The sequence below is a fragment of the Corythoichthys intestinalis genome, chromosome 1, assembly GCF_030265065.1.
Source record: "Corythoichthys intestinalis isolate RoL2023-P3 chromosome 1, ASM3026506v1, whole genome shotgun sequence".
In the NCBI taxonomy this organism is placed as follows: Eukaryota; Metazoa; Chordata; class Actinopteri; order Syngnathiformes; family Syngnathidae; genus Corythoichthys; species Corythoichthys intestinalis.
In genome coordinates this window covers 48,029,522-48,044,473 of record NC_080395.1, presented here as the reverse complement: position 1 = coordinate 48,044,473, position 14,952 = coordinate 48,029,522, and the positions used below count along the sequence as shown (strand labels likewise).

General features: G+C 41.3%; 1 protein-coding gene across 5 annotated transcripts in view; it reads left to right on the top strand.

The window, feature by feature from the left end:
• Window positions 1–14,952, top strand: part of sox6 (SRY-box transcription factor 6) — a 202,737-nt gene that overhangs the window by 50,111 nt on the left and 137,674 nt on the right. For 4 of the 5 annotated variants that reach the window (XM_057820051.1, XM_057820286.1, XM_057820123.1 and 1 more), the window contains one exon: window positions 13,631–13,871. In XM_057820051.1, coding sequence (XP_057676034.1) covers window positions 13,631–13,871 — 241 coding nt within the window. The remainder of the gene's footprint in view (window positions 1–13,630; window positions 13,872–14,952) is intronic. The other variant, XM_057820200.1, reaches the window with a different exon arrangement.

The following is a 14,952-nucleotide window of genomic DNA, read 5'->3' as shown; positions in this document are numbered from 1 at the left end:
CGACGTCTGAGGAGAGGAAAGCAGTGCACCATTAACACTGTGTACAGTGTATAGTGAAGATGGTGTACTGCTGACCTCGACTCGGGACGTCGTGAGTAGGTGGGGAGAATACTTCGAAGCCCTCCTCAATTCCACCGACACGCCTTCCTTTGAGGGAGCAGAGTCTGGGGACTCTGAGGTGGGCTCTTCGATCTCTGGGGTTGAAGTCACTGAGGCGGTTGGTAAACTCCTCGGTGGCAAGGCCCCAGGGGTAGATGAGATCCGCCCGGAGTTCCTAAAGGCTCTGGATGTTGTGGGGCTGTCATGGCTGACACGCCTCTACAACATTGCGTGGACATCGGGGACAGTGCCTCTGGATTGGCAGACCGGGGTGGTGGTCCCCCTTTTTAAAAAGGGGGACCGGAGGGTGTGTTCCAATTATAGAGGGATCACACTCCTCAGCCTCCCCGGTAAAGTCTATTCAGGGGTGCTGGAGAGGAGGGTCCGTCGGGAAGTCGAATCTCAGATTCAGGAGGAGCAGTTTGGTTTTCGTCCCGGCCGTGGAACAGTGGACCAGCTCTACACCCTCGGCAGGGTCCTCGAGGGTGCATGGGAGTTCGCCCAACCAGTCCACACGTGTTTTGTGGATTTGGAGAAGGCGTTCGACCGTGTGCCTAGGGGAGTCCTGTGGAGGGTGCTCCGGGAGTACGGGGTACCGAGCCCCCTGGTAAGGGCTGTTCGGTCCCTGTACGACCGGTGTCAGAGTCTGGTCCGCATTGCCGGCAGTAAGTCGAATTCGTTCCCAGTGAGGATTGGACTCCGCCAAGGCTGCCCTTTGTCACCGATTCTGTTCATAATTTTTATGGACAGAATTTCTAGGCGCAGCCGAAGCGTTGAGGGTGTCCGGTTTGGTGGCCTCAGCATTGCATCTCTGCTTTTTGCAGATGATGTGGTGCTGTTGGCTTCATCAAGCCGTGACCTCCAACTCTCACTGGGGTGGTTCGCGGCCGAGTGTGAAGCGGTTGGGATGAAGATCAGCACCTCCAAATCCGAGACCATGGTCCTCAGCCGGAAAAGGGTGGAGTGCCCTCTCCGGGTCGGGGATGAGATCCTGCCCCAAGTGGAGGAGTTCAAGTATCTTGGGGTCTTGTTCACGAGTGGGGGTAGGAAGGAGCGGGAGATTGACAGGCAGATCGGTGCAGCGTCTGCAGTGATGCGGACTCTGCGCCGGTCCGTTGTGGTGAAGAAGGAGCTGAGCCAAAGGGCGAAGCTCTCGATTTACCGGTCGATCTACGTTCCTACCCTCACCTATGGTCACGAGCTGTGGGTCGTGACCGAAAGAACTAGATCCCGGATACAAGCGGCCGAAATGAGTTTCCTCCGCAGGGTGTCCGGGCTCTCCCTTAGAGATAGGGTGAGAAGCTCGGTCATCCGGGAGGGGCTTGGTGTCGAGCCGCTACTCCTCCGCGTTGAGAGGAGCCAGTTGAGGTGGCTCGGGCATTTGGTTCGGATCCCTCCTGGACGCCTCCCTGGAGAGGTGTTCCGGGCATGTCCCACCGGCAGGAGGCCCCGGGGTCGACCCAGGACACGCTGGAGAGACTATGTTGCTCGGCTGGCCTGGGAACGCCTTGGAATCCCGCCGGAGGAGCTGGCTGAAGTGGCTGGGGAGAGGGAAGTCTGGGCTTCCCTGCTAAAGCTGCTGCCCCCGTGACCCGACCCCGGACTAAGCGGAAGATAATGGATGGATGGATGGATGGATACATAATGATTACTTAAATTTAACAGTGACTTTTGTTATAATTGTATGTAGCACTTTTGGCAATTTCTATCATGTCTTTTGATGGCTGCACTTCATGGCACTTCAGCTCGCAATTCAGTTTGACTTGAAGATAGTTCGTTAGTGTGTCCAATTATAATTTAAAAAGGTCAATTGATAAAATTAACTTACCGATGCAATCTTTGAGTCAGGGAACATTTCTTTTGCTAATTCTGAGAAGTGATCAGCAATAGTTGCGGGCAAATTGTGTTCGGCAACAAACTGGCAGAATAAAATCTCCGCTTTCGTGACTTTTCATTCTGCTGACTTCATCTTTATGACCAGTGTTGTTAATCTTACTTTTAAAAATGAATTACAGTTACAAATTACTTCTCCCAAAAAGTAATCGAGTTAGTAACTCAGTTACCTGAATGTAAGAGTAATTAGTTACTTGGCAAAGTAACCGGTGTTACCCTTCATGTTTTTTTTTTTTCATTTTAAAAACAAACAAACAAACAAAAAACAACATAGTAGTATTTGCTATGTTTGGAAGTCATTTAATGTTGTGAATCAACTATTAAAGTTGTTAAAATTGCTCCCAGTTTTGCATTAGTTCCCTTCTGTCTACTTTCGACATGTGAAAGTTTTAAAACCGTTTCATCATTTAAAGATAAATTCAAGTCAGGATTTTACTGATTTATGAGTATTTTAGATAAAACGTTACTAAGGTTTGCTAGGAAGGTTCACTACAACAGAGCCTTTCTGAGAAGTCTACTACTTTAAAATTGGCGGCTGTTTAGCAACGCCACCGAGTCTGTAATTTCGCGTGTAGTTCTCTATGCTCGTGATATCTAGGCGTAGATTGTAGGGTGTCGGCTATAGTCAGGAAATATTGGCGCCACCTAGCCTAGCATCGCGTTTGCTACAGCGTCACAACAAACACTCTTCTCTCTCTGTGTCTCTGACTTTTCTCGCGTCATTCAACCAACGTAGTAACGCATAGTAACGCAAATTGTCTCGTTGCCGAAACGGTAACAAAATCCGAACGGAGAAAAAAAAACGTAATGCACAAAAAACGTACGCCGTACACATTTAAAAATCAGTGCTCACTTGTACTAATTACGTCAAAACCGTACAACTTGACAGGTATGAAAACGTGTTACTTTGAGATATCTGGGTTTAAAAAAAAACAAAACTTTTTTCCAGAACAGGATTTTTATTTTTCAAAACATATTAGAAAATTTGAACATAAGTATAATGTTTACTTAAAAACAAAATAAAATAAAATAACTGAAATATTTTTAATAAGATTAAGTGACAGTGTTTACTAACCTTACATGTCGGTGGTCTGCAACTTTTCTGTGGCCGAAGTATTCCCATACCAGCGATTTCGTTTTCTTCGATGGGGGGTAAAAAGTTCAGGAGTTTCACCTCTTCCAGCCATCGTGCAGCACAGCTGACTCACTGACACTGAGCAACAACCAGTGCGAGAAGGTTGAGCCTTACAGCTGCAAGCGAGGGATTTCTCCATGCATTTTTGGGACACTAAAAATAGCTAATACCTCAGGAACGGTATGACGGAAAATTTTTGCTGTTTTGAAACCTTGACGTTTTCATACCACGGTATACCTTGAAAACTGTAATCGGCACATGCCTAGCCTTCACTATATTACAGATATAAGTAGATAAATGCATTGCACTTGCAGCAGTGCAGTGGCACCAGCTTTCAACAATGTTCAGAAGTCTATTCATAAAGGAGAATGTTGCTGAGGACCTTTACAAGGCAAACATGCTTTATGAATTCTCTGTGCATTTTCTCATTTTTTATGATCTTTAACTTCCTCTAATTTAATGGAGAAAAAAATGAGACGTCAAATAGCTTTGCAGTTTTGGAAAGTTGGGCAAAAGCACAATAAGGACAATAGGAAATATTTGTTTTTTTCTTTTGAACGAAGTGTCTGGTTTTGGTGGACTAGTTCACATATCGTGACAGGCAGACTAATCTTAGGGGTTTCTACAATAATCTGGTGGATCCACCTGTTGCCATTCATACAGCAGAACAATAGCTTTTGGTCAACTAAACAGCCACATTTTACACTGAGGAAGTCCATTTATACAGTTAGTAAATGGAGACTCTTTCATGTAAATGTAGACCTAGAATTCCCTTTTTTATCATGACTTTTTGTTTGGCGGTGCGGCGTGAAATCTAAAATGGGTTCCGCGGCTCAATAAAAGTTGGGGAACACTGGCCGGGCAAACAAACGGTTCGTGGCAGACTGATGAGACATTTTGTGTTTCGGTTAGCGTCTGGGCCCGCTAAGGCGCGTACTTCCCTGGAGCGCACAGAACATTTTTCTGTTCAAGCATGACTGTCAGCCCGTTGATTTTTACGACCGGCATGTTTCACATTCATTTACTCAACTTTTCTCTGTGCTGACCCGTGAATCTCAGCATTGGTAAAAAGCACTTCATTCATGTCTTGTGTGAACCAGATTTTGGGGCAATTACTTGGATTGGTGGGTCGAGCGAGGTTTCTTTCTTTTTTTTGTATCAGCTGTCAATCACTTGAGGTAACTTTTAACCGCCTCCAAACAGAGCTTCATCGAGTCCTTCACATTTGCCGCACTTCTTCCTGTCCAACCTGTCAGAACGCCACACACTGTTGACCATGCTTTCTATTCAGTGTGGGCAAATTAATTGGTTTCAGTGGCTTAAATCAGCAATCAATGTCAGTTTCCCCAAAATAATAAGGTTAATCATAAATCTTGTTTGACCCTTCTTGCTCATGGCTTTCTGCTAGAGCAAATGAATTACTGGTTTGATTTTCCAATTGACATGTCACATAAAACATCACCCCTCCTCGGCCCCTGTTGTATCTCAGCAACTCTTGCCAAAGACACATGCAACTTTTGGTGCGGTCAAGTCAGTGATCTAGAAATTACCAAGAGTTGTCTTATTCCGAGGGACAAGTTGTCCTCCTAAAAAAAAAAAAAAAAAAGCTTAGTTTAGCTGCAATACTTTGATGTTAATGACAAATAGTAATTATTTTGCAGCAACACATGTAAAAAAGCAATCTGACTCGTGTCGTAATGGTGAGCTGGGAGGAGTTGTGACAAAAAGATGATTGTTACAAAAAGATGGTTTATTTCTTGTTTGAATCTGACAAATTATGTGGTTACAATTCATTTCTTGGGAGAGTTTTGATTTAATAGATTAATTTAATAGATACATTTTCACTAAGCGAGAAGACCTATTGATGCTGTACTGAAGGCATTTGGGGTTTGTTGCCTTCGCTCAAAAAACTTTGACCAATGGATTCAAAATCCAAACTTACATCCATCACTCAAAATATTCTAGGATAAGAACAAAAGGCAATCCATACACCATGACCTGTTGTCATGAAGCATTTTTGTGACTCTAAGGATCCGCTTTCTGTTCCTGACTTCTCTTTCTGGTTGGGGTTTTGATGCCCTCCTTACACTTTTGTGCTTCTCTTTGGTAACATAGGAGGTTTGCCCTAATGCTCTGCCACCCCCTCTTTGCTGCTCAGTTCACTCCTCTGGCAACTGTACAAGATGTTCCACTGAATTTGCTGAAGGGCAGCCATTTGTTGCAAAACCTTGCAGCACACAGAAGAAGTTATCTTTATAAATGACAGAGTGGACATGGCTTGAATGGCGCTTTGTTTACGCTTGTACAAAAAGGGGGCCCCGCTCTATATTTCATCTGTCACCATTGCTTTTCTTTCCCTCAACAATGCTTGATTGTTACCATGAAAATTTCACGTTCCACGAACAGGAGATTTCTGTATTATTATGCTCCTGCCAAATTCCGATCTCTGTTTTCCTTCTCCTGCTCACAAAGGGCTCATAACTTACTGTCAAGTGTGGAAAGCCACAAAGCGCCACTGTTGCTCGGCAAATAGGCTTGTGTCATGGACAGCTTGACTCGCTGTGAAGTTTGCTTAAGTGTGGTTGCACCAACAGTGGCAACGCAAGACCCTTCGGGATCACCGGCGCTCAGCGGGTTAAGTGAAAGAAAGAAAGTGAAAGAAAATCATCAATAGCTTTTCTTGTCTATGTCTTTAGTTTTGTGCCAAAATATTTAGCTGCCAGTATCAGTACAGTAATGTCATGAGATACTAGTGACTTAGAGGTCTTTCAATAGACAAGTTGCTCTTTGGCCGATTTTTTATTTTTTTTTGTTCCTTGACTTACTCAACTCACATCGTAATAAGAAGCTTTGGCAAAAAAAACAACAACAAAAAAATCATGCCAAGAAACTAGGGCTGTCAAAATTATCGCGTTAATTTTTTAAATTAATCACGTTAAAATATTTGACGCATTTAACGCACATGCCCCACTCAAACAGATTAAAATGAGAGCAGTGTCATGTCCGTTTGTTACTTGTGTTTTTTGGTTTTTTTGTCACTCTCTGCTGGCGCTTGGGTGCGACTGATTTTATGGGTTTCAGCACCATGAGCATTGTGTAATTATTGACATCAACAATGGCGAGCTGCTAGTTTATTTTTTATTTTTATTAAAACAAAAACATTAAGAGGGGTTTTAATATAAAATTTCTGTAACTTGTACTAACATTTATCTTTTAAGAACTACAAGTCTTTCTATCCATGGATCGCTTTAACAGAATGTTAATAATGTTAATGCCATCTTGTTGATTTATTTTTATAATAAACAAATACAGTGCGAATGTACAGTATGTTGAATGTACTGTATATATCCATCTTGTGTCTTATCTTTCCGTTCCAACAATAATTTCCAGAAAAATATGGCATATTTTATAGATGGTTTGAATTGCGATTATTACGATTAATTAATTTTTAAGCTGTGATTAACTCGATTAAAAATTTTAATTGTTTGACAGCCCTACAAGAAACATAAACATAAAATAGAATTAAACCTTGTGTATTTAGAATTGAAACTATGCTTAATGTGGAATAGCATTTATGTTGCAGAGGTATAAACCTGCTAGCAAATGGTTGAATCTAAACCATGTCTACACTACTGATAGTCATGTGTTTATTGTCATCCTCTGCGAAGAGATGGGAGGACTCACAATATAGTGGTACCTCGAGATACGGAAGCTTCTAGCCACGAATAATTCCTTTAACGACATTTTTTTTGGTTTGTTTGTTTCATATTACGAAAAATTATTCAGCTTACGAAAGATAATAACTACTATTAAAGATAATTCCTGCTTGCGGAAATATTGTAAAGTTGTGCCATAATCATGCCTGTACTGTTGTCTCGAAGTGCTCAGCTTAAGTTTGACAGTGAGCTAAAGTCCGAAAACATGAAGTCTGTGCTTCGCTGCCTTTATTGAGTTGTTCCTGACATCAACGCTTTGCAGAGTGAAACTAAAAATGAAAATTACATTATCACTCTGGTCCTCAATAACAGACATTCACAACAAGGTAAATCCGTGATTAATAATTTGTTTGTAATACAGCAGTAACACCTATACATAAAGTTAGCATGCATTAGCTAGCGTCCGCACATCGTCCAAAACAACTATATAACTCGCTTTAAGTGTCCGATTACGAGTGAAAACACACAACAAACAATATAAATCATTGTACTACATACAGGCATTGCTTCTGTAGATGTTTTACAAGCATCAAAATATGTGGTTAGGCTTAAAAGTCCCAGTCACTCCGCTATGTGACTTCATCACGTGCCTAAATTACTTCTTCGCGTGTGTAAATGCGTTCTTCTTCTTTACGTGTGGAATTCTAAAGCACTAAGTGGTCGAAGCTGCTCGAGCCAAAATAAAGGAAAGGTTCCACCTTTTTGTAGTTTCTTTCTTTTTTGGGAGTCCCCCCATGTTCTATTATAATAATGGTTAGACTAGGTATATTGCATGATTCAAATGTATTCAGGTCTTATTTTAATCCGGTTTTACCCTTATTATAACATTTAATGTGGTGTTTTTGGTATTATTTGGAAAGAATTAGGCGATTTACATGTCAAACGCGGTTCATTATGCAAAAAAAAATCATGATACAAAAGCCACTCTGGAATTAAGTACTTTCCTATCTTGATGTACCACTGTACTATAAAAAGGTGTTTGCCTGATAATATACGCATAATATTCTTATTACTAGGGTTGTTCCGATCATGTTTTTTTGCTCCTAATCCGATCCCGATCGTTTTATTTTGAGTTTGTGCTGATCCCGATATTTCCTGATGCGATTGCTTTTTTTTTGCTCCCGATTCAATTCCAATCATTCCCGATAATTTTTCCCGATCATATACATTTTGGCAATGCACTAAGAAAAAAATGAATAAAACTCGGACGAATATATACATTCAACATACAGTACATAAGTACTGTATTTGTTTATTATGACGATAAATCCTCAAGATGGCATTTACATTATTAACATTCTTTCTGTGAGAGGGATCCACGGATAGAAAGACTTGTGACTATGTATATTGTGACTAAATATTGCCATCTAGTGTATTTGTTGAGCTTTCTGTAAATAATACTATGGCCATCCCAAATGCATGATGGGAAGTGGAACCATGACTGTGCGTAGTGCTACGAATTGATATATCTTCTCTGCGTTGGGAAGTAACATAAGGTGTTAAGACAAAGATCAATTGCCACCTTGCTTCCCCACATCACTTCCCATGATATTTCTAATTATAGGGAGAGGGATTGCAAGGCTTTAGCCAATTAAAAAAAGGCTCCAAAGGCTGCCAAAATTACTTTACTCATTTTGCACTGCCTTTCATCTCTCTATATGGGTAAAACGGCGTCATTACATATTGAGCGCGACAATGAGTGAGAGTGTCGTGCAGCGCATGCATTAATTGCGTTAAATATTTTAACGTGACACATTTTAAAAAAAAATTAATTGCTGCCGTTATCGGGATAAATTTTATAACCCTACCTTAAGCCTAAACTAAAGATTAGATTGTGTGTGTGTATATATATATATATATATATATATATATATATATATATATATATATATATATATGTACATATATGTACATATATGTATATATATGTATTAAAAAAAGGCATGGCCGATATTTTTTTGCCAATTCCAATACTTTGAAAATGACATGATCATACCGATCGATCGGGACATCTCTACTTATTACCGTAATAACCGTTCGGACTATAAGCCGCTACTTTTTCCTTTCATTTTCAATCCTGCGGTTTATAGTCCAGTTTGCCGTATTTGTTGATTTATTTTTGTTAATAGGTGACTTTATTTGACAGCTGCGTCATAAGACTGTCATAAGACATAATTATGACGACATGGGCATTACTGAATGCTTATGACAGATGTTTTTAAGTGTCTTCCGGCAAATTATGTCACTAACTCCACTTATGTCCAGCTTGGATCTTTTACATCCATTCAAAAGTGAGATTTGCCGGATAACGTGAAATTAACATCTGTTATAAGCATTCATTAGTGCTCATGACAGTGTCGTGTCATAATTATGATTGTCTAATGATGGTCTTATGGTGCCATTGTCAAATAAAGTGTTACCAAATACCATAACTAGCAATTAATGAAACAACTGGAACAGTAACTGAAGAAATAATTAGCACAGAACATGAATTTTTATTTTTATTTACATCTATAGTGCTGCAATGCATGCCAGGAGGCATGTTAGACAGCAACAGTGTTGACAGGAGGTGGCAGCAGAGGTTGACTGTTTCCCCCAAGGGAGCAGTAATGGCAAAATGAAGCCTCTTGAAGCAATGATGTTTTGAAGCCAATTGGTTCAAAACTTCATGGTGCTTCATTTTGTCTTAAAGTGTTACTGGTTAATAATCTTTTGGTGTAAATATCCCATGATACTTTGAGGATAGCTGTGGCATATAGTCCAGTGTGGCTTATCTACGAACAAATTCCGTTTTCGTGCCAAATTAGGTGGGTGGCGGCTTATAGTCAGGTATGCCTTATAGTGTGAAAAAGTTTTTTTTTTTTTTTTTTTTTTTTTAGTAACTCACTCTCTGACACCCCTCCCAGTTATGATAGAATTGACATCTATGACTGTTGATGCCAGTGAACACATAAAGGAAAAGCTAGAAGTAATTAATGCCATTTCCATTCATTTCAGTAGGGAAAGAACATTCGAGATAAAAAACAAATGTTATGAACATGGTCAAGGAATGAATTTAACTCATATATCAAGGATTCATACTACTCCCTTTTTTTCTAGTTAAACATACTGTAAGGTGAACTTGTATGAATTTCAAGGAATTGACATTTCTGATCTACTTTTGCGAGATCATGAAAGAGGCCACGGGCACAGGGGAGGAGGTAGTAGAGATGGGTGCGTGGAGGGATTTAGTGTGCGAGTGCTCATCGACCCTTTCTGGGGAGTCAGACAGTAACACTTAAGCACTCTCACACCTGCGTGTGCCTTTGCCTCGCGCTGAGCAAGGACACCAGGCACAGCATCCCAGCAGCTGCATGAGTATTTAAAGCGGGGGACGAGGTACTTCCTCTCACGGCATATTATTGCAAATAATTTACCCCGCAAAGTAATTATCAATACTCAGCTCGATATGTAAAGTGTGCACTTCAGGTGGCTCACTTAATTTGCTCTAGGCGGCACTCGTTTGGGTTTTAGGCAATGCGGTAACGGCGGACATGTCTAATAGAGAAGCTATCAGGAGAGAGTGTGAAGTGGGGATGAAGTACAGATATAATTGAGTTGACTTTTTGCAGGGGAAGGTCAAGAATAATGGAGGAACAATTTTACAAAATTAATTTGGACAACTCTCCAGCCTCTTCACTGCAGTAGTTGGAAAAAATTCCATCTTCCCCACCATTTACTTTATTTGAATACCATTATATTTCATGACATTGTCAGCTGAGGCTTAAGACATTCTCACAGACTGCACTGAAAAAAAAAAAAGAAAAATGTACTATTGTTATAATTTTTTAAATATTCCAAGACTTCTGTGTTTGAATTCCCCAGCGCCCTGAAATCTCTGCGTTTCGGCGAGTGAGTGTGTGCGGTTTACAGGCTTTTATTATGAGTTGATTATGTACCCAGAAAGCTGGCGGCTGCACAGCATGGCACAATCACAATGGAGGGTGATAATTTAATTGTGCTAAACGGTGGCTTCCGTGTCAATGCTCCTCCAGCTGGGAGCTGTCAGGTAGTAATATCTCATTATGGCAGGTGAAGAACCCCGAGGAACCCTACCATGACACCTGTTAGAACAGGAGGAACCCCTGAAGGAAAACGAGCAGATGATTTTGCTCATCTTGTGCGCACACTCATGTCTTTAAATCCCCTAAGTAATCAGTTCACAAGCTGCATTCCAAATATTTCTACAATTACGCTTTGTATTGGTAATTTATCATGGTAATTAATGAAGATGTGAGTGATTAATGGCTTGTAAAGTGACTTATTTATACTGTAGCTCATTCGCCTTCATTTTTAGCTCCGTCAGACAGTTTTTTTCTGTTACAGAATGTGTTTCCGAGTTTACATGTGTCTGTGATGTACAGTATCTCCGCAGCACACATCTTGTAAGTCATTTATTAGGCACTAGGAGTTGAACAACTAAAGATTTCTTTTTATCAATGCTGCAATTTATGCACTTGTAAAAAATCTGCTGATGAGTTACTTGTTGCCAGTGTCAATAAAAGGTTAGTAGTGGGTTCAGGCGGGCACAGCAGGTGAAAGTCAGTCGGACCCTTTCGCGATGAAAGAAGAAAGCGGATAGCTGAGGACAGTTTGCCCCCTAGTCAAAAGAGTGCATAGATGAGTGGTGCACAACACCCCCTCTAATACTTTCCAATTAAACAGAGCTTGTTTTGCTTGACGCTGAAACATTATCACGGGGAACAATTCATGAGTCAAAGCATTCCAGGCTATATGAGCTTGTAGCCAGGGAACATAAGTCCTTCAATATTGTCACTTGTATATATATATAGAGTGAGAGAGAGAGCCCTTCTCTTTGGTAGCTGACCCTTCCTCTTGGGGCTGCCTCCTCAATATCACTAGGGGCTTTGTCTTAGAGAAAGTGGGCAAGAAGACAGCATTTCATGGACTTATTGATTAGTTTGGCTTGTTAGCTGTCCATTGTTACGTTGTAATCAAGCGTGAGGGATGGCAGCTTGTCAGGAATTTATGAACTTGAAGTACCGACTGTTTTTTTTTTTTTTTACCGTCTTTACCATATAAAGGCAAAGTTGCCCAAGGTGACGTCGCTCCAAAGTTCCAGAATACATTTGATGGCTGTTTTGTTTGCATTTTAGACCAAGCTTGTAAAATGTGTGATTTCTTTTGGGGAAGATGATTCATTTGCACATGCTTACACCCACACTGAAATGAATATACTGTAACTCCTTATTTTTCTCCTCATAAATTGCTTTTATTGTGTCAGCACCGATCTACCGCTGAGAAAAGCCGTTAGATCACGTCACTGTGTGATCCCAGCTCCTCTATGAGAAATAAATACCATACTTGCCTTTAGATATTTTTCAAAGAGTTATTTCCCCTTTCAATGATATGAGGTGGTATTGTATGGGGCTCGTCAGAGAAGGGGAGGAGGGGCGGGGAAAAGGCAGCTCTCGGCACTCTTTAGCTGCCTGAGCACAGAACCTCCTTGCTCTGCGAATAAATTATTAACTCCTGCTGACAAATACTGTTATGGAGCCTGCCGCAGATCTGTTGCATTCTTTAACAAGATTGCTGTAGACACATGTTACAGGAGGATGGAGTCTCCATCGCTCTACCTCCATCCCCTTGTCTTGCTCACGCCTCAGCAGTTTGACTGATGGCTGGAGACTCAAGTAAAAGTGCCTGAGAGACTGAATATTTTAGAGGTAAAATAATGCCACTTGATTTAATGTGTAATACAAAAGCAGTGCTTTGTTTCACTCTCACACTCCATTGAGGACAGGGCGTTTGTTGTACTTCTGGCCCAGGCTTTTTGGGAGCATTAATAAAAAATACGTCAGTGTAAAAAGTCCCCTAGCGCACATGCAAACTTCCATTTCTCAGCCCTCGATTAGAATTGTAATGGACTTTCTGAGCTTTATCAGGATTTGGGGATTTTCAATTAACAGTACACGATGAAAACACTTTACAGGAGAACGGATTCAAATTAAAGGCAGAGTCCCGCTACACAAAGATATAAGCATAATGCTTATAAGCACTGACAGACTTGCAGACAGGTAAACATACACACAGACAGGTACGTTTAGTGGGCTTATTTGTTCAGCTGCTTAGACATGTGACATGAACTTAGGCCACCTTTGTTTCGGCCCACTCCCTGTTTAGGCTGATCTGTCACAGTGCACCAGTGTGTGATGAATGTACCACACTTGAATAGACAAGTCAATGTTTGTTACTCACCTAGAATGGTCATTTGAAGTTATTTATAACACACTTATGAGAAAATGTTAGTCAGATTTATTATAGTTTAGAATTTGTTATAACAAAAATTACATTAAAATTATTGAACCGTGTTACTTTTTAAGCAGGAAAGTTTGGATGCGCTTCTTAAAATCCAAATTTGCTTTCCAAAATGCATGAATGGTTCAATTATTTGTGAAGTTGTTTTCTATTCCTGGCTGATAGCCCCACTGTCTGGCTGACCCACTGCCTGAGTATCAAGGGGTTTGGCCCAAGCCCCAAACAGGCACAGTTCCAGGCCAAGATCAAGCCATCCATCTGCATTAAACAAAAGATTAGGGACCCCACAGCTTGCTCTGGACCCTGCAGGCAGTTAGGTGGAACTTTGTTGCACAGGTGCACTTCTTGTAGTTCCTAAAACTAACTTCCACCACATCTTTGAGGCTTTGTGGCGAAACCAGCCTTTTTTTCTGCATTGCTCATACCTATTCCATTAGTAATAATAAAGTGTATTTTTCTCACTCTATAGCAGAGTCATGTCTTCCAAGCAAGCCACATCTCCTTTTGCCTCTGTGGTTGATGGAGATGATGCCATGAGCCAGGACCACTTGTCTTGGGAAAAAGAGGAGACGGCTGACGCCCACTGCACACCACAGCTGCCGCTGCACAATCTGCTCCATGGAAAAGCCCACCCAGATGAAATTCAGCCGCTGAGCAGTGTACCGCCAGAGAATGACTGGGACAGTTTGGTATCTGCCCAGCAGCGCATGGTGAGACAGAATACAAAACGAACAATTGCACCTGCACTGAAGCTGACAAAAAACAAATACACGATTTGAAATAAGCCAGGGGGGGTGTTTATTTTTGTTCACCCCAAAAATCATGATTTCGGTTCATAGAAAAATGAAATGTATTTTATTGCAACCCTATGATTCCAGTCAGAAAAACAAATAACTTGCAATTCTTTAGGCTTCCGTTTTAGACTCGCAAACATACACCACAGTATTACTAATCTCCCCTTGGTTTTGCCGATCCAGTCTCAGTAGGCATTCATTGTCCCTGGCTTGTACAAAGAAGCTGATATTCTATCCGTGGCTCCAGCCCCTTGGAGTAATGAAACCTCAGAGGTCTCTGTATAAGTGGCTCTGCCAAATACTAAAGCACCATCTATTCTCAGCGTAAACAGAGGAACTTTCCCCTAAACATTAGCAATGACACAAATCCCAACTGTATCATGGCCAGAAGACTTGGCCTTTTCTGCTTCCCTTGAGCTTGCATTCTTGTTGCTATAAAAGACGCATGTCTTGTCCTTGGTAGCTGAGTGTTGTTCGCTGGCTTGTTTTGTCAAGCTAAATCTGCAGCCACTCTCCAGATGCTGTGCATTCTTAGTACGTAGCTACTTTGATGTTAGTGGAGTGAAGAGTAGAGCGAGCACTTGTGAGCGAGATGCGCACAAGAGGCAGGTGGCTGTCTTTGACAGACGGCAGAACAGTAAAGACACCCAGAGGGCCTCTGAAGTGGCTCTGCAGTTGGTCACAGAGACCCTCAACACATATACAGTATGCACACACATGCATACAGTCACAAAATGAAAATCTCCTAGTTATGTGAGTGCAAGGTACTTTGTATTAGTGCTGTTCGCTCAAACAGGTGTTGGTTGAGGACCACACATCTGGATTTGCTTTCACAAATCAATTGGTCTTGGTCCTGGCCCAGAACCCCAAAAGTCTTGTAGTGCATTCTGGTTTTGTACAAGTCTTGGTCTGGACTTTGTTGTGGTCTTGAGCACAACACTGTAAGGTAGTGAAGAAAACCTACCTAAACATCATCAGGAATTTGTAATTGAAACTC